This window comes from Delphinapterus leucas, chromosome 2 (assembly GCF_059928025.1).
Source record: "Delphinapterus leucas isolate spDelLeu-1000000601 "Yukka" chromosome 2, BTC_Dleu_Yukka2, whole genome shotgun sequence".
Taxonomy (NCBI): Eukaryota; Metazoa; Chordata; class Mammalia; order Artiodactyla; family Monodontidae; genus Delphinapterus; species Delphinapterus leucas.
The window spans coordinates 89432781-89457014 of NC_143130.1; the positions used below are offsets into that span (position 1 = coordinate 89432781).

Consider the following 24234-nt stretch of genomic DNA (forward strand, 5'->3'; position numbering starts at 1 on the left):
ATAAAGTAATTTTCATCCCTGCTCCTTCGATTGTGATCTCTCCCTTCTTTTCTCGTGCTCTCTCAATCAGCTTTTAGTGTTTTCTACTAATATTCAAGTTTCAAAATTCCCAGACGATGTACTTTGGGTTGTTTTTTTTCTTTTTTTAAATTAAATTTTTTTCATTTTTCATTTTTTTTTTTTTTTTTTTTTTGCGGTACGTGGGCCTCTCACTGCTGTGGCCTCTCCCGTTGTGTAGCACAGGCTCTGGACGTGCATGCTCAGCAGCCATGGCTCACGGGCCTAGCCGCTCTGCAGCATGTGGGATCTTCCCGGACCAGGGCACGAACCCGCATCCCCTGCATCAGCAGGCGGACTCTCAACCACTGTGCCACCAAAGCCCTCCTTTTTTTAAATTAAAAAAAATTTTTAACTGAGGTATAATTTGGTTTGTTTTTCTTTCATTATTATGCTGAATACCCAATGAGCACCTTTCAAACTGAGAATACATGTTTTCATTTTGACAAAATGTTATTCTAAAAAATAATTTTCTGGGAATTCCCTGGCAGTCCAGTAGTTAGGACTTGGCGCTTTCACTGCCATGGTCTCGGTTCAATCCCTGGTCAGGGAACTAAGATCCCACAGGCCGAGGCAAAAATAATAACAATAATAATATTATTATTATATAATTAATATAATAATAATGTTATTATTATTCTAATGACTGTTTACTCTGTTTCTCCTTGTATTTCTGGAATTTATCTATAAGTTTTCCTACCTTTCTCTCTCTTACTGTCCATCTCTTTTTTTTCCTACTTTATCAGAATTCTTCCTATCTTTTTATTGAACTTTTTATTTAAGCTATCATTTTTTAATATCCAAAAGTTCTTTCTTATTGTTTGTTCCTTTTTTTAAAGCAACATTCTTTTGCAACATTTCCTCTTATCTCTCTGAGGACACCATGACTTCTTTGAAGGATTTTTCTGCTCTCACCATTGTCTGTTTCCTCTGAGTTCCTTTTCTCTTTGTTTACTTCATGTTGGAGGCTTTCTTCCAAAGTCCAACTATCTTTTGATGCCCTATCATCTTTAAGAGTGAGTCACTAAAAAGCTGATTAAAAGCTTTGTAAACGGGCTTCTGATATGGTCATAGGGTAGCTGGAGAATTTTTGTGGAAGGGGGTCACCAAACATCAGTATCTATAGGTCTTTTCTCTAGGATGGTTCAATTTCCTCTGAGAAGGATCTTCCAATATTCCTGGTGGGGTGTGCAGTGGTGAGGTTGCCAGTATGCTAGAGCTGACCAGAGGAAGGGAGTTGCACTGTTCAGATGCAGAATACCCTTTAATCCCCCAGTTTTCAATTCTATTCTGGTCCTGCCTTTCTCAGTGCTCAGTGTCCCCAAGTCCAGATAATCTTTCTTTCTCCAGAGACTCTTGCAAAGATGGGGGGAAAGATCTCTTTATTTAGCCAGGTAAGAGTGGACTCTGAGGGTCTAACTGCTCCTCATAAAGACTTTCAAATAAATTCCCACCCCCCCATGTCACCCTGCTTCCTATGATACCCAGTGCCTCTAATTCCTAAGCTTTTCCAGAGAGCTGTGAGTCAGCTTGCTTTCCATCTGCACCTCCCTCCACAGGCACTTGGCTCTGATCTTTCTACTGTGCGAAGTCATGCACCATCCTTCCACCCACTTTCCATCTTTGTATCGTGTGGTTTAGGGTTATTTATGTCTCCTTGATTTATCAAAGATGGAGCTTCTTTTCTTGTTTTCCCTATTGTTTGGGGATGATTTTTTGAGAAAAGAACAATGAATGAGAGGTAAAGAAAGAGAAGATATGTCTTTATTCTGTCATTTTGAAACCAGGAGTCTCTAACTTTTCTATTTCACAGGTCTTTTATTACATCATACTCTTCTGTCAGTTACATCTTGATTCATAATTTGTCTTCCAGACTTTCTGGGTAACTAGTCATCTTATTTTACTGGTTTCAGTCATGCAACATTTAGTTTATTAGTAAATTAACAAGATCCACATCTATTTATCATATCCCATTTGTAGTAATTGTTGTCTGCAGTTGAATCGGGTACTGAATTTACATATAATTGGGAGGGGATTATTTATCATTTGGAAGGGCATTAGTTACCAATGTCTCGCAGGACATTTTCTTATCAGATAGGCGGGCTATTCTCTGCTTGCCTTCCTGTCCCTCCATTCTCACACTTCTCTGTACCCCAGGAGACTGACTTCTGTGAACTACTCCCCTAGCCCATCACCATTCACTGCCATTCCCACCCATCTCACTCTCCCTACCTCGATGCATTTCTGGCAACATTACTCTATAGCCGCAGCTCCTGAAGTATAATGGCTTCTGGCTTAGAAAGAGAACTCTTCCTAGTTGGTTCTCCTGATCCTGGCCACACCTCTGTAAATAATCTATTAAACTCCTTTCAGTTATACCCTGTGTGCCATTTGTTTCCTATGGAGACACTGACTGATACTGTACATCAGCAAAAAAAAAAAAAAAAGGTTTTGAACTAGCTCATCTCTAAAGTCCCTTGAGTCTCGTGTTCTACGATTTTTATGAGTCAAGTATACAGTTGGCACTTAACTAAAGACTTTGGACAAATTAGGGGCTTCCTTTCAGTCAAGATTCCATCTTACTACAGCAAAGAAACTCTCCAAACAATTATGCTCAGCCCCTAGAAAATATAAGAATTGTCAGTACAACTTAGACTAGCATGGAAAACTAGGATATACGTATTGTTCCCTTTAGGCAATGGAGTCAGATAGTTCGGGTAAAGTACATTTGTTTTTGTTTTTGTTTTTATAATTTCTAAAAAATTGAGGTATAATTGGCATATATTATATTAGTTTTAGGTGTATGACATAATGATTCAATATTTGTGTATATTATGAAATGAAATCACCACAAGTTTGGTTAATATCCATCACCATACATAGTTATACAATTTTTTTTCTTGTGATGAGAACTTTTAAGTTTTACTCTCTTAGAAACTTTCAAATATGTAATATAGTACTATTAACTATAGTCACCATGCTATACATTACATCCCCATAACTTATTTATTTCATAACTGGAAGTTTGTACCTTTTGACTCCCTTCACCCATTTCGCCCACCCCTCATCCTACACCTCTGGCAACCACTAATCTGTTCTCTGTATCTATGAGCTTGGTTTATTTATTTTTATTTAGATACCACATAAAAGTGAAATCATACAGTATTTGTCTTTCTCTGTCTGGCTTGTTTCACTTAGCATAATGCCCTCAAGTCCCATCCATGTTGTCACAAATGGCAAGATTTCATTCTTTTTATGGCTAAATAATATTCCGTTGTATATATATACACCACATCATCTTTACCCATTCATCCATCAATGCTCATAGGCCATTTCCCTATCTTGGTTGTTGTACAAAAGGTTGCAGTGTACATGGAGATGCATGTATCTTTTTGAGTCAGTGTTTTTGTTTTCTTCAAATAAATACAATGCCCAGAATTGGAATTGCTGGACCATATGACAGTTCTATTTTTAATTTTTTTGAGGAACCTCCATACTGTTTTCACAGTGGCTGTATACAAATTTACATTCCCACCAACAGTGTGTAAGGGTTCCCTTTTCTCCACATCCTCACCAACACTTATTATTTCTTATCCTTTTTATCATAGCCTTTCTAACAGATATGAGCTGATACTGCACTGTGGTTTTGATTTGCATTTCCCTGATGGTTAGTGAGGTTGAGTATCTTTTCATGTGCCTTTTGGTCATCTGTATGTCTTCTTGGGGAAACTATCTATTCAGATCCTCTGCCCATTTGTTAATTGGATTATTTGGGTTTTTTGCTATTTAGTTGTATGTGTTCTTTATATATTTTGGATATTGACCCCTCGTCAGATATATTATTTACAAATATTTTCTCCATTCAGTAGCTTCCCTTTCCATTTTGTTGATGGTTTCCTTTGCTGTGCAGAAGCTTTTAAGTTTGATGTCATTCTATTTGTTTTTTGTTTGTTTGTTTTTGTTTTGTCTTGTTTGCTTTTTTTTTTTTTTTTTGTGGTACGCGGGCCTCTCACTGTTGTGGCCTCTCCCGTTGCGGAGCACAGGCTCCAGACGCGCAGGCTCAGCAGCCATGGCTCACGGGCCTAGCCGCTCCGCGGCATGTGGGATCTTCCTGGACCAGGGCACGAACCCGTGTCCCCTGCATCGGCAGGCGGACTCTCAACCACTGCGCCACCAGGGAAGCCCGTCTTGTTTGCTTTTATTGCCTTTGCTTTTGCTGTCAAATCCAAAAAAAATCACCACCAAGACCAATGTCAAGGAGATTGCCACCTACGTTTTCTTCTGGTTATGGTTTCAGGTCTTACATTCACCTCTTTAATGCATTTTGAGTTAATTTTTGTGTATGGTATAGGACAGTGGTCCAGTTTCTGCATGTGACATCCAGTTTTTCCAACACCATTTACTGAAGAGACTGTCCTTTACCCATTATGTATTCTTGGCTCCTCTGTTGTAAATTAATTGACTGTATATGCATGGGTTTTCTTCTGGGCTCTCTATTCTGTTCCATTGATGTATGTGTCCAATACATCAAATCCAATACATTTGCTATTTTTGACTTTGAAACACAGAGACAGCCAGAATTAATTCCAAAGGTTCAATGTTTCTTTTTCTTTATCTTTTCTTCTTTTCCCTTAAATATTCTACCATCAGAAAGCCAGAAAAATGCAAAAAATAAATCTCACCAATCCTCCCTTTAAAAAGAAATGAATTCCTTGACCGCAGCCCCAACAACAAATACCAGATTATCTCTTTTTCCAGGCATATCTAGACTTTTTGTATCACTGAAATTTTCTACTTTCTCACCTCTCATAAACCCTTCAATCCATTCCTATTTTAAACTGCTTTTGCCAAAGTTTTCTTCAACTTTTTTGATGCTGAAATCAATGGATATTTCTTATCCTCATCTTACTTAACCTCTCAGCAGCATTTGACACCACTGCTACTCCTTTCATGAAATATTCTTTTGTCTTTGCTGTTGTCCATCCTTTCTAGTTTTCCTCCTATCTGATTACTCCTCAGTCTCTTCAGGTAGACAACTCTTCTTCTGTCCATCCCTCAAATGTTCATGCTTGTGGAACTTGTCTTATTTATTCTTCCTTAACTTTGTGCCTACATTCTTCCACTGGATGTTCTCCTCCACTCCTATGGCTTCAAAAATCAATTATAGGGCTTCCCTGGTGGCGCAGTGGTTGAGAGTCTGCCTGCCGATGCAGGGAACGCAGGTTCGTGCCCCAGTCCAGGAGGATCCCACATGCCGCAGAGCGGCTGGGCCCGTGAGCCATGGCCGCTGGGCCTGTGCATCCGGAGCCTGTGCTCCGCGGCAGGAGAGGCCATACAGTGAAAGACCCGTGTACCACAAAAAAAAAAACCAATTATATACTAATGACTCTCAAATGGACCACCTCAAGTCCAAATATTACTCCTGGGTTTCAGAGATATTGTTTGTAACTAAATAGTATAACTCCATCAGTGTGCCCACATATTCCTCATACTCAACATTTTGCCTTCCGCTCAAACCTATTTTTTCATCTATATTCCTTATCCCACTGAATCACACCAAGCCAGAGACCTGGGTATAATCCTTGACTCTTTGCTGTCCCACATCCAATCAACAATCAAGTCCTATTGATTCTGTCTGAGATGTACCTTAAATCTATCATCTAATTCTCTCCCCATTATCACTGCCACTTCCCTAGAAGTGGCATCTCTCTACTGCTAATACAGTTACCCTCAAATCTAAATTTTATAATACAGCCAGGGTGGTCTTTTTAAAATATAGATATGATTGTGTTTTCCTCTTCCTGAAAGCTACAATGGTTTTACAGACTGCTATCCAGATAAAGTCCAAATTCCTCAACACTGGTTTACAAGGCCCAGCATCTGGTCTCCTACCCTGTCATTCAAATTTAGCTTCAGCTAAATTAAGCCTCTTATATTTCCTCCAACAAGCCATGATCACTCTTACTCTAGATATTTTCACATGATATTTCCTCCGCCTGAAACATGCCTATCCAAAGTTATCAGTGTTATCATGCTGTCAGTATTTCTTGATTAATATCTATTAATCCCTGTCTCAGCTTAGATGTCCTATGTTCTCTAAATGTGGATTAGATCTGCTCCCATAGCACACGACTTATCCACTTATCACACTCTCTTACTGTTGCCTATTGACATGTCTCTATTCCCCTCTTTAGATCATAAGTACTATGAGGGTTAAAACTATACCTATTATATCACCAATGCCTTGAACATTAGCTGGCACAAAGTTGTCACTAGATAAGTAAGGGCTGAATGATGAACAAATGAATAAACAAATAAGCCATCGGATTAAACACAGTGCCAGTGGAAGCAGATTTTACGTAAGGACTTATTTTCCCTTACTTTCTCTCCTCTCAAAAAACAAATAACAACAAATAAGGTACCCTACCTCCAAATGAGCCATTGCTTACAAAGGACTAATTCCTGTATAGTTACACATGACAGCTAAAGAGAATTCTATCTGAGCCTTTGCTTTCTCCTTCATTTTTCTCTTTTCTCTTACATACAAAATTTTCAAAGTGAAAGTTTAAGCAGTCTGAAGACTAAAGCATGTGGCTGACTTTCTCTTGATCTGCCTGAAGCCCAATCTATATTCCTAAACCATCTGTAAACTTGGTAGTGTATGTACATGAGATAAAAAAGGACCTATGATAATATTTTATTTGAACCAGAACTCCAAAACATTAATTAAAGCTGAGCACACCTGTTCTGAACTGCAGTCAGAGATTTATGTGAACTTGTAAAGTTGAGGCTTTCTGACCTATTGTAGGATTTATGTCTTCTTTAAATAAGTATTTCCTCTTTGCAGTGCAACAATTTTTTAAAAAGTTTGTTTCAGTGACTAAGTTGTTGGCATAAACAGATATGCTGTTCAGTTCCTTTATTTTCTAGTCTTCACCCTTTTTACCCACTGCTTGTCAAGTATTTACCTGAAGGTTCTGGGTGAAAATAAGTAGGCCCAATTATGAAGCCTAGAATTTCTTTCTCTAAAGCTAATTTGTTAATGAGGTGATCTAAAAAGATAACCATGCATTCAATCTCCCTAGTTAATCTAAGAGCATTTTGATACAGCTCTTCACATGTTTGCTTACTCTTTGGAAGGTACCAACTACCTTGTGGTTTATCACAAGCAGAACTTAAGTTACAATGCATGCCCATGTGTGCAGTCCTTTCAGGTAAGACAAAGTTTTTCAATTAAAGAAAGGTGTTCTAATTTTGAGATTTGGATGCTAATACTTTAGAAAGAAAGGGTTCTGTCAGGCTAACTCATTCAAATTGGTTACCTTGGATAGGTTCATGCCCAGCACTGTGAGTGTCACCAAGCCAGCACAACAGACCAAAGCACTGGAGCTGGAGAGGCCAGAACTCGGTGGGATGTTTCCATCTACCAAGCAATTCATTCCAGTCAAGTCACTAAGACCAAAGTGTTCCTAAGAATAGAAGGAAAAATAGCACTAGTAACTTTGGTTGGATTCAAGGAGTAGCGGAAAGTTCTTTCATTCCTCAGAGAGCAAAAGTCTATCAATGGACTTATTATGCTGCTTATAGAAACAACTTGTGCAATTCAATCTAGCTGAGTCCATACATGACATTTTATTTAATGGCTCTTGGCCACAGGGCACTATAATCTGAAGATTAATTTTTACTTTGTTGAACAAAAAGCTACTGATCGATTTCCTAAAATTGCTTTGAATGATCTTTTTCATGAATATTAATTGATTTGAACAAATATGGAAAAATATTAAACAATTATAATTCAAGTAGCAGGACAAGAAATACACAATTATTAGTGAGGCAGGTTAAATCTCTGTGTAGCACATCCCAACACTCTGTCATTGTAAAAGTCTAACACTAAGCCGTGGTTTGTTTCTATGGAGTATTTTATGGAATACTTTTCTTCAGAGGACCTTCCAAACTTTCTCAGTTCTGTTTTACTTATGGAAAAACCTAGGCACCAGCAGATTAAGAGACTTTCTCAAGATCACATATAGGGAGCTGGAAGTAGGATCCAGGTCTCTGATTTCTGGTTGAGAACTTCTCACTGTGGTCAGAAACCCGGGCCAGCATACTGTCACTGTGATTTAATGTAAGTCAGCTATATGAGGAAATCCAGATTTTTACTAGGGTTTATAGATACAAATTAGCCATATGGTAGCTTTCAAGACAGCCAAATTAGAATTCAGCCACAAATGAGAATGCAGACTCTAAACAAAGCAGGGAAATTCTATTTCTACAAATAGGAAAGTCCAAAGAAATAATCAGACTCTGATCTCAAGATGGAAAGCTCTAGGATACTTAGATGAATACCTAGGATGAGGACACTTAGGATGATATCATATCATATCCTTTGTAGTTTAGGATTAAAAATAAATTCAAAAAATTAAAAAATTAAAATAAATTCAGGGCTTCCCTGGTGGCGCAGTGGTTGGGAGTCCGCCTGCCGACACAGGGGACACGGGTTCGTGCCCTGGTCTGGAGGATCCCACATGCCGCGGAGCGGCTGGGCCCGTGAGCCATGGCCGCTGAGCCTGCGCGTCCGGAGCCTGTGCTCCGCAACGGGAGAGGCCACAACAGTGAGAGGCCCGCGTACAGCAAAAAAATAATAATAAAAAATAAATTCAAGGTCATCTCCTCCTCAAGAAAAAGTACCATCATGTTTACAAATTACTCAAACGGCTCAAGACCAAAGTAAAAATACTATTATATTACATAATTATGCATTTCATCATACATATTATTCTTCAGAGAAACTTCAATAAACTAGTTAGAATAACCAAAGTAACAACAAAACTCTGCAAATAAAAGACTGTTTTTTTCCTTTTTATTTTTTTTGTCTTTTTTCCCCTAAGCTGGCAAAACTCATCCACCACAAAAGAAGAGATTCGGTTGGATGTACTTCTCTTCTTGATTTCAAACCATCTAAAAATTTCCTTTCCAGAAATACAAACAAATTATAAACTAAAATACTGCTGTTGCCAATGCCCTTTCGTACAGAACATCCGACAGCTTGTTTAAGAAGAAATCCTTGGAGAACGAACGCTATATATTTAACCATGAACTGATCCACAGGGTGTCTTGAATGTGAATCATACTTACAAACTTATCACGCAATGTTTAAATTAAAATGTACAACAGATTCAAAATGCAAATGGGTTTTGCCAAATTCAGTAATAGTGCTATCCCAAAAGGATAACATGTTCAATTTAATATAAACAGATTATCCTCTGGAACTTTCTAGTATTTGAATTTGAAGGATTCTTAACAGGCTAACATTTAAATTACTTCTCTGCCAAACGTTTATTAAACAGACCTGCTTTTGCACATAAGTTGTCAAATCGAAAAGGAAAGCTGTAAGACCTGAAATTCTCAAATACAACACAAAGCAACATTTGTTCTTTAGGTCACTTTATCCATATGCTACAAAAGGCATGTTGCTATAAGGAATATGAAATTGCATTTGCCAAGCAAATGCTTCCAAATACTGTAATTCTCACTAATGCATGTGACAAGCCAAATGATTTGAAGATTTTAAACCTGCCAATAACTTTTCCTGTAAGTTGTTGCCATGTGTCTGGGAGAAAGAAAGGAAGGAAGAGGGGGTGGGTAGGAAGGAAGGAAGAAAGGAAGGAAGGAAGGAAGTCTAAGACCAGAACAATAATTAGAGTACAGGACTATACATCAGAAAACAATACTAAGTTTCCATTTATTTAGTGCCTACTATGTGTCAAGCACTGTGTAATCCTTGCAACAATTCTTTGTTGGGATAATAATAACATCCTTTCACAGATAACAAATCTGAGGCTTAAGAAGTTAAATCAACACAGCAGGGTAGAGCCCAGATTCAAACCCAGGGCTGTCCAGCTCTAAATCGTATTACAATATACACCTATACATCCCTAGAACAAAATGTAAATAATATTACTAGAATGTATCTTTCAAAAGAAAATTTGAACGAAGATTTGAAAACTAGAAAGGTATCTGTCAGAGATGCACCTGCACCTGCCTTATGAACAGTCACTACAGCCCCCTATGAACACCACCCAGAAACAGTCACATCTACCCAATTCCCTGAAATACATTATTTAGCAAAATAGAACAGAAACATCAGTTAGCCTTGAAAGCAGACAAAAATGATAGAGTAAATAAAATGTCTTGATATAATACACATCATAACCTCAACTGCTAGTAGGTGCCTGATAAACTGATTTACCTGAATTCCTTTAAATCCACATAAGAAATAGTTGGGCCACAGAGGCTTGGTTTTGTCAATCTGGATGTTATTAGCACTAGTACTGAAGTCCCTGCAAAAGCAAAAGACACCGTTAATTCTAGAGGCTTTGCGCTACAGAATCGATGGCTGACTGCTGCCATCTTGTGCCAAGACAATGACACTGAAATTTCATTTTCCATTTACTTCCCATATTCGTACTTCACAGTCTACAAAAACAACAAACATCTCCAGCTGCTAAAAATTAAGAGAAGTTGTAGTGACCTTAATAACTAAACTACTTTCAACTGACCCTTTTTATTTCCTGAAAGGGAGAGGACCCAATATATTTTAGCATAATCTACACCACTTTTTATTTCATGATGGTCCTTATTAAGTTGCTGTAAACCACATAAATGCTTATCCTTTGGGCCTGCTGTTTGGCACACCTCTTACTAGAACAGAAGTACTCAAAGCCTCCTTTCCCCACACTTTCTACCACCCATCAGATTTTACATCTGCACAGTTTAAGAAGGAACAAACAAAACAAATAATGATTCCAATGGATCATAACTCATTGAATAAAATAAGATTCCATGAATCTACACTGATATAAAATAACAAATGAATAAATAGCTAAATGAAGAAGAAGGGAAAGCTATTCCTTAGAGCAAAATGTCAACCAATAGAAGAAATGACGGAAATTGAAAAATCATTATTTGGCAAACTCCATAATTGTTTCAGGAAAGAATCATCAAAGGATGCTAAAACTACTGAGTAAAAATTTGATGAGAAACAAGATATTTATATAAATTTGAAGTACTTCCCCACCAGATACTAACTGCAAAGGGAAAAAAAATAGTAACTTTATGGTAATCTGGCAGACAACTCAACCAAATGATCAAAATTAACAACAGTTAAAGGAACATCCATCATGTGCCTCCTTGATATGATGCCCTGAGGACACATCAGTTGACATGTGGGAATTCTTTATACTATTTTTGTGACTTCCTTGAAAGTCAAAAGTTATTTCAAAATGAAAGATAGTAGGCTTCTAAATCAGCCAAAGGACAAAATATGTGAAATGGGGGGGAATCAATTTAAATGTGAGGAAATAAGTAACATTCCCCATATTGAATGAGTGCTCTTCATATAGTTTACTAAATATCTACTACGTGACAGTCACTGTGGTAGGTGCCTTCCATGCATTATCTTAATAACATGGACATATCATGTCCTAAGAAAAATACTGAATGACCACTTAAGTGTGCAAGGCATTCACAGGAATATAAAGGTAAAAGGCAAAGGGCTTATCTTTTAAGCATATGTAATCTAGCCGAGACAGCATGAACACAAATCATGTTCACATACCACTGTCATGTGATGGTGTGTAATATGAGGTGGGATGCAAGGCCAAGAGGGCATCTTTTGGGCTGCACCCCGCAGGCCTGCAAACCTTGTAGTTGCCCAGCCTGGAGACCGAAAAAAGAGCCTGGAGACAGTGACAGAGACAGCAATGGTTTATTGGATAGGGCATCTTACAGGTCTGCAGCAAAACATCCTGGAGCAACACCCCATTGTGTACGGCAGACAGAAGGCAAGACATGGCAGCAATCTTCGCTACTTGGGGAGAAGGAGGCTACCATTTATAGGTGGAATTGAGGTCAGGCTGGCTCATCAGTTACCAAGGAAACCAGGAGCTGGGGTAGGGGGCAAGCACAGGGGTAGTAACTGATTAAGCTCTATAATTAGGGTACAGGTGAAGCAGGGACTGGTGGAGCAGTGGATGTACAGAGAGCAAGAGAACAGCCATCTTGAATGGCCTGACCACACAGCAATTTCTATAGTCAGCACCCTAGGATGGAAAGGGGAGCCTTTCCTGGAGGCTCAGAGAGGTTTAGTGACTCTCCAGGGACACACACAGTCTGACTCCAGCTCACAAGCACTTTAGTATCACCCACAGGAGTTAAAATTTACTGCCTAGAGTCAACAAAAAGTCAAAGAATTTGGAAAAGTAGAAAAGATTATGTTAGCAAAACTAAATGAGTTCTGTTCCTAGATAAGCAGATCTTGGAAGTCACCACAAAGAAAAGAAAACCAGGAACGAGTCAGGGGACAGGGGTGGTGGTATACTAGGAAAAGTAGAGGAGGGAATTTGCACAAATGTAGGAAGCTAGATGAGAAACATCAAAGCAAAAGCTAAAAAGTGCCAGCCCCTTCAGAATTAGAAACATAGCTTAAAAACCACAACGTGACGCTAATACACATTTATGAGAGTGGATATAATTTAAAAAGACATGTTAGCAAAGATGTGAAGCAACTGGAACTCTCATACACTGGTGGTAGGAATGTAAAATTATACAACCACTTTGGAAAACAGGCAAATTCTTAAAAAGATAACCCGACAGTCCACTCCTGGGTATTTACCAAACGAAACATGTGTCCACACACAGATTTGTATACAAATATTCACAGCAGAATTATTCATAATAGCCAAAAGCTGGAAATGATCTAAATGTCCATCAATGATGAATAAAGAAATTATGCAATGCATGCTAGACAATATGTGGACAATTCTGGGAGGCATGCTGCATTCTTCCTAGGGGTCCAGGTGGAATGAAGCCTACAGCAGGAGCTACCTGCCTTGATAATTCACCTCTGCTTCCCTAACTCAGTCTCCATCCTTTTTTAATACTGCTCCTGGGATCATTTCCCAAACACCTCCTTCCAAGTCTGTTGCAGGCTCTGCTTTTGTGAAAAAAAATGGAATTCCCACATGCACCATGGTGGGAATGTAAAATGAATCTGAGTAAATCAATATGACAAATTATGGGACCCAGTTTTAAAGGTTTAAAATGACACAAAATTATATTTGAGATAATGTAAGGTTTTCTTTAAAGGGTCTGAAATGTACATAAGATATATTCTCAATCATGCAAAATAAATAGAAAAAAAGATCTTTTACAATAAGTTTCATACAAAAGTCAGGAATTTCTATTACCTTGCACAACTTGGTATAGACACACATAAAATACTTGCTGAATGAATGAATATTATTGCTGGCAAACTGTCCAATGAACAATAAGCCAAAAATATAATGTACCAATTATATGCCAAGATCTTTTTTTATAATTAACAAATCAAATCCATCATAATATATTATAAGCGAGTAGGCCTTATCCCAGGAATGCAAAGACAGTTCAACATTAGAAAATCCATTGGTGAGGGAAAGTGGAGGGCGGGGGGGCGGGGGGGGGCAGGGGGGATGAATTGGGAGATTGGGATTGACATGTATACATTAATATGTATAAAATGGATAACTATTAAGAACCTGCTGTATAAAAAAATAAATTTTTTTAAAAAAGAAAATCCATTGGTGTAATTTGTAATATTTTTTTAAACTGATCTTCAATGCTGACTAGACATTTAATAAAATCCAATACCCATTAATGATTTTTTTTAATCTTAACAAACCAAGAATTAAAAACGAAAAAGTATGTCCTTAACTTGATAAAGCATATGTACTAGAAACATACATCTATTATGTTCCAGACACTATGTTTGACACTGAGAGTAGAGCATTGGAGAGGCAACAGTACCTGAAGTCACAGAGCTTACAATCTACTGGGGGATACAGGCAAGTAAGCAGATAATGACAATACAGCATGTTAAGATGCTATGATGAGAGAATTAGAGGGAGCCCTAGTAATATAAGAAAGGCCCCAGCCCTGACTTTGCTAGAGATAGTTAACCTCAAAAGATGATAAATACCTTCTGGGCAAAGACAGAGTTATTTTCATCTTTTTTTTGACCCAGTACCTAAAACAATGTCAGACACAGAGTAAGTCTTCAGTAAATGTTTCTTAAATAAATGAGTAAATGAACAAATATTAAATAGGGAAATTTAGATTCTTTTGTAAGTCAGATACAAATTATCAATAAATTAAGTGATTTATTATAAGTTTGTTATCTCTTAAAGAATTCATTAGGGTACAAATACAAACACACATAGACACACACACACACACACACACACACACACACACCCCATTACACACAGTAGCAATTCTAAATACTCACGGGTACAAGGGATTGGTATTGGCCAGCTGGAGAACGTGTGTTTTCACAGGTTCCACAGCTATTAACATATCTTGTTCTATAGCCATAGGAAGAACAGAATATCCACAGTAATCTATATGCTCTCCTAGAATAAAGAGAAAGCATTTTTTATCATTGCTAGCATATGAATCTCAAGTAAGTTGACATACAAGAAAAACGACCACAAGGCAGGATTTAACAGGAAATAAAAATACTAAGGGCAGAAAGTAATACAATTTGCTTTCTCTCACTAACATCTGAGCCAGGAACTTTTGCTAGAATAAGTATTATATATTAGTTATTAGTTTCTGTTAATTTTTCAACTTCTTTAAATATTCACAATTTTTTCTACTTTCTAACTCATAATAATCATCTTTGAATATTTATGTTTAGTGACTAGTTATGTGGAGCATCAAGAAATGCATTGTCTCCTTTCTCTGTTGCTCATTTGTATTAACTTTTAAAATATGAACAATGGAAGCCATCAGCACCCTCTCACTTATAATAACATTATGTGAGTCCCACTCTTTTCCTTACTAGCCAATGAACCCAGTAAAGGTGAAGTCTTTATTTATCTTTGTGGCCTAACCAAATGCCGAAGAAATTAGCTTGGCACTGATTAGCTGTGTTAAATGTGCTAGACATAGCTAGGATAAAGAAAAAGCTAGAAAAAAATTTAACCTGCACCATTTTATATATAATAAGCAAATTTAGAAAACAAACTATTCGCTTCTCCTTTTCATTCTAATTCCTCTATATATCACCAGCAGGAATTTTTTTAGCCTATTATACCACAATGTTTTCTCCAAATTACCATTTAAACTGAAGGTTGTTATTCATCAGATTTAAAAACAAAACAACAATTCAAGAAAGACGGGCTAAGCAATCTCACTCATATTTCACCAGGACAGGTTTGTATATGTGATTGTTCTATGGCAGACACTGAGCAACTAAGAAACATAAAATGAATAAAAGACAATTCAACTGCCTAATTACATTTTTAAATAAATATTATTCTACATATTATTACAAGTAGCAAGTCTTTTGTTTCTATATTGATGTGTCCTTTAAAATAAGAAATTAGGGTTGTTTTTTTTTTAATGATTGACAATGACAGATGGAGAAGTGGTTTTCAAAGTTGTCTCTCTCCGAAACTTCCCTCAAAAAGACAATAAAATAAAACAGTGGCTCACAAGTAGAAAACACATATTTAAATTAGCAGAACTGAAATCAAAGAGGAAATCAAGAAATACCTAGAAACAAATGACAATGAAAACACGATGACCCAAAACCTATGGGAGGCAGCAAAAGTGGTTCTAAGAGGGAAGTTTATAGCAATACAATCCTACTTCAAGAAACAAGAAACACCTCAAATAAACAACCTAACCTTACACCTAAAGCAATTAGAAAAAGAAGAGCAAAAAAACCCCAAAGTTAGCAGAAGGAAAGAAATCATAAACATCAGATCAGAAATAAATGAAAAAGAAATGAAGGAGGGCTTCTCTGGTGGCGCAGTGGTTGAGAGTCCGCCTGCTGATGCGGGGGATGCGGGTTCGTGCCCCGGTCCGGGAGGATCCCACGTGCCATAGAGCAGCTGGGCCCGTGAGCCATGGCCACTGGGCCTGTGCGTCTGGAGCCTGTGCTCCACAGTGGGAGAGGCCACAGTGGTGAGAGGCCCGCGTACGGCAAAAAAAAAAAAAAAAAAAAAAGAAAAGAAATGAAGGAAACAACAGCAAAGATAAATAAAACTAAAAACTGGTTCTTTGAGAAGATAACAAAATTGATAAACCATTAGCCAGGCTCATCAAGAAAAAAAAGGGAGAAGACTCAAATCAATAGAGTCAGAAATGAAAAAGGAGAAGTAACAACGGACACTGCAGAAATACAAAGAATCATGAGGGATTACACTACAAGCAACTATATGCCAATAAAATGGACAACCTGGAAGAGATGAACAAATTCTTAGAAAAGCACAACCTTCTGAGACTGAACCAGGAAGAAATAGAAAATATAAACAGACCAATCACAAGCACTGAAATTGAAACTGATTAAAAATCTTCCAACAAACAGAAGCCCAGGACCAGATGGCTTCCCAGGTGAATTCTGTCAAACATTCAGAGAAGCACTAACACCTATCCTTCCCAAACTCTCCCAAAATATAGCAAAGACAGGAACACTCTCAAACTAATTCTACGAGGCCACAATCACCCTGATACCAAAATCAGACAAAGATGTCACAAAAAAAGAAAATTATAGGTCAATATCACTGATGAACATAAATGCAAAAATCCTCAACAAAATACTAGCAAAATCAGACAAAGATGTCACAAAAAAAGAAAACTATAGGCCAATATCACTGATGAACATAAATGCAAAAATCCTCAACAAAATACTAGCAAACAGAATCCAACAGCACATTAAAAGGATCATACACCATGATCAAATGGGGTTTATTCCAGGAATGCAAGGATTCTTCAATATATGCAAATCAATCAATGTGATACACCATATTAACAAACTGAAGGACAAAAAACATATGATCATCTCAACAGATGCAGAAAAAGCTTTCGACAAAATTCAACACCGATTTATAATAAAAACCCTCCAGGAAGCAGGCACAGAGGGAACTTACCTCAACATAATAAAGGCCATATATGACAAACCCACAGTCAACATCATTCCCAATGGTGAAAAACTGAAACCATTTCCACTAAGATCATGAACAAGACAAGGTTGCCCACTCTCACCGCTATTATTCAACATAGTGTTGGAAGTTTTAGCCACAACAATCAGAGAAGAAAAAGAAATAAAAGGAATCCAAATTGGAAAAGAAGAAGTAAAACTGTCACTGTTTGCAGATGACATGATACTATACATAGAGAATCCTAAAGATGCTACCAGAAAACTAGTAGAGCTAATCAATGAATTTGGTAAAGTAGCAGGATACAAAATTGATGCACAGAAATCTCTTGCATTCCTATACACTAATGATGAAAAATCTGAAAGAGAAATTAAGGAAACACTCCCATTTGTCATTCCAACAAAAAGAATAAAACACCTAGGAATAAACCTACCTAAGGAGATAAAAGACCTGTATGCAGAAAACTATGACACTGATGAAAGAAATTAAAGATGATACAAATGGATGGAGAGATATACCACGTTCTTGGATTAGAAGGATCAACACTGTGAAAATGACTACACTACCCAAAGCAATCTACAGATTCAGAGCAATCCCTATCAAACTACCAATGGCAATTTTCACAAACCCAGAACAATAAATTTCAATTTGTATGGAAAGACAAAAGACCCCGAATAGCCAAAACAATCTTGAGAAAGAAAAACAGAGCTGGAGGAATCAGGCTCCCTGACTTCAGACTATACTACAAAGCTACAGTAATCAAGAAAGTATGGTACTGGCACAAAAACAGAAATATAGGTCAATGGAACAGGATAGAAAGCCCAGAGATAAACCCACACACATATGGTCACCTTATCTTTGATAAGGGAGGCAGGAATATACAAGGGAGAAAATACACCCTCTTCAATAAGTGGTGCTGGGAAAACTGGACAGCTTCATGTAAAAGAATGAAATTAGAATACTCCCTAACACCATACACAAGAATAAACTCAAAATGGATTAAAGGGCTTCCCTGGTGGTGCAGTGGTTGAGAGTCCACCTGCTGATGCAGGGGACATGGGTTTGTGTCCCGGTCCGGGAAGATCCCACATGCCGCGGAGTGGCTGGCCCCGTGAGCCATGGCCACTGAGCCTGCACATCTGGAGCCTGTGCTCCGCAACAGGAGAGGCCACAACAGTGAGAGGCTCACGTACTGCAAAAAAAAAAAAAAAAAAAAAAATGGATTAAAGGCCTAAATGTAAGGCCAGACACTATTAAACTCTTAGAGGAAAACATAGGCAGAACACTCTATGACATAAATCATAGCAAGGTCCTTTTTAACCCACCTCCTAGAGAAATGGAAATGAAAACAAAACTAAACAAATGGGACCTAATGAAACTTAAAACTTTTGCATAGCAAAGGAAACTGTAAACAAGACGAAAAGACAACCCTCAGAATGGGAGAAAATATTTGCAAATGAAGCAACTGACAAAGGATTAATCTCCAAAATATTCAAGCAGCTCATGCAGCTCAATATCAAAAAAACAAACAACCCAATCCAAAAATGGGCAGAAGACCTAAATAGACATTTCTCCAAAGAAGATATGCAGATTACCAACAAACACATGAAAGGATGCTCAACATCACTAATCATTAGAGAAATGCAAATCAAAACTACAATGAGGTATCACCTCACACCAGTCAGAATGGCCATCATCTTAAAATCTACAAACAATAAATGCTGGAGAGGGTGTGGAGAAAAGGGAACACTCTTGCACTGTTGGTGCGAATGTAAATTGATACAGCCACTATGAAGAACAGTATGGAGGTTTCTCAAAAAACTAAAAATAGAACTACCATACGACCCAGCAATCCCACTACTGGGCATATACCCTGAGAAAACCATAATTCAAAAAGAGTCATGTATCACAATGTTCATTGCGGCTCTATTTACAATAGACAGGACATGGAAGTAACCTAAGTGTCCATCGACAGATGAATAGATAAAGAAGATATGGCACACATATACAATGAAATATTACTCAGCCATAAAAAGAAACGAAATTGAATTTTTTGTAGTGTGGTGGATGGACCTCGAGTCCATCATACAGAGTGAGGTAAGTCAGAAAAAGAAAAACAAATACCGTATGCTAACACATATATATGGAATCTAAAAAAAAAAAAAAAATGGTTCTGAAGAACCTAGGGACAGGACAGGAATAAAGACGCCATCGTGGAGAATAGACTTGAGGACACGTGGAGCGGGAAGGGTAAGCTGGGACGAAGTAAGAGAGTGGTATGGACATATATACACTACCAAATGTAAAATAGATAGCTACTGGGAAGCAGCTGCATAGCACAGGGAAATCAGCTCAGTGCTTTGTGTCCACCTAGAGGGATGGGATAGGGAGGGTGGGAGGGAGACGCAAGAGGGAGAAGATATGGGGATATATGTATATGTATAGCTGATTCACTTTGTTATACAGCAGAAACTAACACACAGTTGTAAAGTAATTATACTCCAATAAAGATGTTAAATTTTTTTTTAATTAAAATAAATAAGTAAGTAAGCAGAACTCTAGGGAGCCACCAGATTCTGTTGGGAAGGCTACAGTGTGAATGACAGCCTTCTGAGAATGATGATTCCTCCCTCTGTGAAAACTGATGGAAACATCCTGGGTGAGGGGCAGGGAGGAAGCATGAACTACTGGCAAGTAAGGATAACAACCATGATTACATTTTGGATATTTTAACAGAAAATATAATAATGCTTTTAATAAAGACTGAAATTCATTTCATCCCAAGCACTAACTAATTAACTACCTTGGAACATAATCCCCCCTTTCTTAAAATCAGAAAATAGTCAATACATTTACTAGAATAAGAATTACTTATTCAGGAAATACCTTAGTTTGGAACGCTTACTCCCAAAACTAAGTGAAACTTGGCTCTCTCTCCTCTGAGGATATTGCTTCTTTGCAGTCCTCTCACAATAGCAAGGAGTTCTTGATGACCTCCTCCCACTCTGTTGTTTCCAGGATTTCTTCTTGTCCTCTTCCTCGGAGGCTCATACCACATTTTCTCGTCTTCATCACTTTCATTTCTGACTCTCAGACATCTGCTCCTCACTGAAGACATTTGCATCTCATTCCACCCTCTCCATCCCAGTCCTGCAATGCCTGGATAACATCCAAGTAAACAACCCCGCCCAAGACCCCAGCTTCCTAAGCCCTTCACCTCTGGAAAACTTGACCTCCTTTCTGCTTCAGCTATCTACTTCCGTGGACTTGACAAATCCAGTAATGACCACAGACCTTCTTATCACCTGGAACTTTTCTACCTGTGAAATTTTTGTTTCAAATATCAAATTCTTTACTAAAACTTCCCATCCTGCCATTTCTCTTACTCCGTTTATCCTATCACCTGTTCCTCGGAGTCAGTTCTTTGCCCTTTCTACCCTATAGGTTCCCTCCTACCTTTCTTTCTTTTTCTACCTAGCATAGATTCCAGGGTTCATTACTTCACCTACCCTTCTGACAATATCGGTGAATTCTTGATGTCATTCTCTTGTAACCTCCATCCAAAACAAAACCCCAAACCTAGATCAAACACAGGCAACTTAGACTAGCTGAGCGGGAAAAAGGAACAACTTTGCAGATTGGTACTGCTACAATTCTATGGTCTCCTGCTCTAAGCAGATCTCAATGTTACCAGCAAACTTTTTTTTTCCCAGTCCTCTCCTTCTCCCATCCTTGACAAAGCTATTTCAAACTTTCTGCCATCTCCTTAAACTTCCAACACCTCCAACACTCCCCCAAAAGAACTCCCTCAACCTTCTATACCAAAATTATACATTTACCTGCATCAACTTGCATCCTTTTCTTCCCTGCCTTCTGTTAAAAAGTAGTCAAAGTGGCCCTCTTCCTATGCCATAGACACCAGCCCTTCTTGCCTTCTTGGGAATCCTGCTCCATCAAGTTCCTCCCTTTTCAGATATCTTTGACCTGTCTCTCTCCACTGATTTTACTCAATTCCCCCTTCCCACCTCATTTAACCATGCTCAAACATCTCATATTTTTAAAATCCTCCATTATTTACTTCAAAATAAGACTGCCTGAGTTGATAATAATTGAAGCTACATTTTGGGTACATGGGAATTCATTATATTATTCCAACTACTTTTTTATATGTTTACACTTTCCAGTACAGAAAGTTTTCTTTTTAATCCTCCTTTGATTTGGATTTTTCTCAGTTCCCCATCCCATTTTCTCTTGATAAAACGTATTCATTCTTCAGGTCACCACACTTTTAAAAGCAAGGAATTATTCAGTTTTCCTGTATTCTTCTAATCCAATGAGTAAATGTAAAACCATCAAAATTACTCACTGCGGTCTAAAAACTTAACCTGCAGCACAGAAAAATCTGTCCATCTCTCATGAAAATAATGTAAATAACTGGGTCTCAACAAATTTCTAAATTTTAAAAATGAATGGACAAAATTAACATTAATAACATGGATTGGGAAAGATGAAAATATAGTGTTCCTTATGCAAAACTTATCTTGCTATAGTAGATGTATGTGAAACATTCTGTTTTTTCAGTTCTCCCGATGTATTGACAAAAATTTGGATCTTACCAAAGGAAGAAAAAATTAAGAGAAGGAATTTTTGAAATACCTATGATATTGACTCTTCCTGGTGCTCGAACATAAAACTTGGGAACGGATCCAAATTTAGAATTAAACATCTCTTTTAGCTTCAGCAATCTGAAAACAAGAGTAGAATATTTCAGAATATCCAGATAATAGAAAAACCCATAAGATACCCCCCCACACACACACACATTTCATATACCTACCACCATTAATTATCTTTAAAAATAATAAAAGCAAACTCTTTTACTGACATACTTCCTTGAAAATCCCAGGATGAAACAATACTGTAACCCGCTAAGTGACACAAGAGTATAGCTAAGCACACAGAAGAGTAAAAAATTTAATACTGATGAACACAACAGAAAAAAAATTCTTTGCTTCAACAGAATTAACTTTCTGGATAATTTCTCAATGATATTCAGAGAAGAATCTCTTTCTACTAAAAAATAATAGCATGGAGTAATGTATCAGTTTCCTAGAGCTGCCATAATAAAGTATCACAAACTGGGTAACTTAAAACAACAGAAATTTATTGTCTCTGAGTTGTAGAGGCAAAATCAGAGTGTTGGCAGGACCATGCACCTCTGAAACCTGAAGGGGAAAATCCTTCCTTGCCTCTTTTTAGTTTCTGATGGTGACCATCAATCCTTGGCATTCCTTGGCTTGCTGCTGTATCACTGCAATCTCTGCCTATGTCATCACGTGGAATTCTCTGTGTGTCTCTATCTGTGACTCTGTTTTTCCTTCTCGTAAGGACATCAGGCTTATTGGATTAGGGCCCACCTTAATTCAGTATGACTTCATCTTAACTTGATTACATATGTAAAGATGCTAGTTCAAATAATATTACATTCTGAGGTTCCAGGTGGACATGAATTAGGAGGGATGCTATTCAACCCAGTACAGTCAAATGAAAACTAGACTGGATATCAGGAGACTACAGTTCTAATTCCAATGGGGGTTCTAATTCGATGCCAAAGTTTGGCAAATCATTTTCCCTTGGACCCTCTTCTGTAAAATTAGAGCATTTGAACAAGATATTCCTCATAGGTCCCTTCCAGGTCAAAAATGCTTATAATATATTTAATAATTTTACACTGTTAAATCATCTCAAGTCACTTCTATGAATACCCCCCACTGTTTGTAGTCCCACAATATATGTATCTGAGTAATAACACCAAGACAGTATTTATTAGACCTACTATATTCAAGACATTCATTAATTAAATGATTAATCTTAAAGATTAGTTACAAGAAACATAAAATCATACCAAAAAAATCTAAGAAAAAAGGAAATTTATTATAATGATAGAAAGATACATTGAATATTCTTGGAAGTTATTCAGGATGACCTCCTAGGATTATGACAGCCATCAGAAACTTTAATTACTGATGGGTGGGGCTGTGTTCCCGCCCTGTTTGTCATGCCTGAGGTGTCCCTGCACTGGAGTCTACAGACTTTTGGGTGGGGCTAATGGTGGCTTCCAGGAGGGCTCACGCCAGTGAGTACTCCCCAGAATTGCTGTTGCCAGTGTCCTTGTCCCCACCGTGAGCTGCAGCCACACCCCTGACTCTGCAGAAGACCCTCCAACACTAGTAGGTAGGTCTGGCCCAGTCTCTTATGCTTTGTTCCCCTGGGTCCTGGTGCGCAAAAGACCTTGTGTGTGCTCTCCAAGAGTGAAGTTTCTGTTTCCCTCAGTCCTGTGGAATTCCTGTGATCAAACCCTTCTGGCCTTCAAAGCCAGATTCTCTGGGGGCTTCTTCTCCCATTGCCGGAACCCCACACTGAGAAGCCTGATGTGGGGCTCAGAACTTTCACTCCTGTGGGAGAACTTCTGTGGTATAATTATTTCCCAGTTTGTGGGTCACCCACCCAGCAGGTATGGGATTAGATTTTATTGCAATTGTGCCCCTTCTATCATCTCCTTATGGCTTCTTCTTTGTCTTTGGATGTAGGGTATCTTTTTTGGTAGGTTCCACTATTTTTTTGTCAATCGTTGTTCAGCAGTTAGTTGTGATTTTGGTGTTCTTGTAAGAAGGGGTGAGCTAACATCCTTCTACTCCGTTACCTTGAGCTCTCCAGGAAGCCAGAGCTGATGTTATAGTGGAATTTTCTTCATCAGCATTCTACATCCAGCCAGATGCTAACGTCTTGTATTTGTCATACAAACATGAAGAGTCTTAGTTGGCAGGGTAGCTCCACTCCAGATGGTCATTCAAGGATCCAGATATCTTCCTTCTCATTGCTTCACTGTTTCAGACTGTTGGCCATTTCTGCATGCTCAAAATTGGATTGTAGGCATGTAAATGCTCTAGGTCAGATGAACCATTCTTTTTTTTTTTTTCCTCAGTGGCTGCCTCTCCCCCTCGACACACCAGTGCAGCAGTCGTGCTCTGCCCCCAAAAACTCTATTTAAATTGTGTGTTTGGCTCTCTCCTTCCTGTCTCATTCTTTCATCCCTCCAAAAACACCATCACCATTTCCCTCTGCTCAATGCTCTTCACATTCCAGTTGCCTCTGTGAGCCTCTGAGTTTTTGCTCTTCCATCTCTTCAGTT

General features: G+C 38.1%; 1 protein-coding gene across 12 annotated transcripts in view; it reads right to left on the reverse strand.

The window, feature by feature from the left end:
- GALK2 (galactokinase 2) overlaps positions 1-24234 on the reverse strand; it is a 142698-nt gene that overhangs the window by 96926 nt on the left and 21538 nt on the right. For 7 of the 12 annotated variants that reach the window (XR_016392104.1, XM_089907254.1, XM_089907255.1 and 4 more), the window contains 5 exons: positions 21699-21787; positions 14384-14507; positions 14075-14122; positions 10307-10397; positions 7380-7526 (listed from right to left, as the gene is read on the reverse strand). Coding sequence is in view for 11 of the 12 variants with exons in the window: in XM_089907254.1 (XP_089763380.1) it covers positions 7380-7526; positions 10307-10397; positions 14075-14122; positions 14384-14507; positions 21699-21787 (499 nt within the window). In the remaining variant the exon portion in view is untranslated. The remainder of the gene's footprint in view (positions 1-7379; positions 7527-10306; positions 10398-14074; positions 14123-14383; positions 14508-21698; positions 21788-24234) is intronic. The other 5 variants (XM_089907253.1, XM_089907258.1, XM_022587138.3 and 2 more) reach the window with 5 other exon arrangements.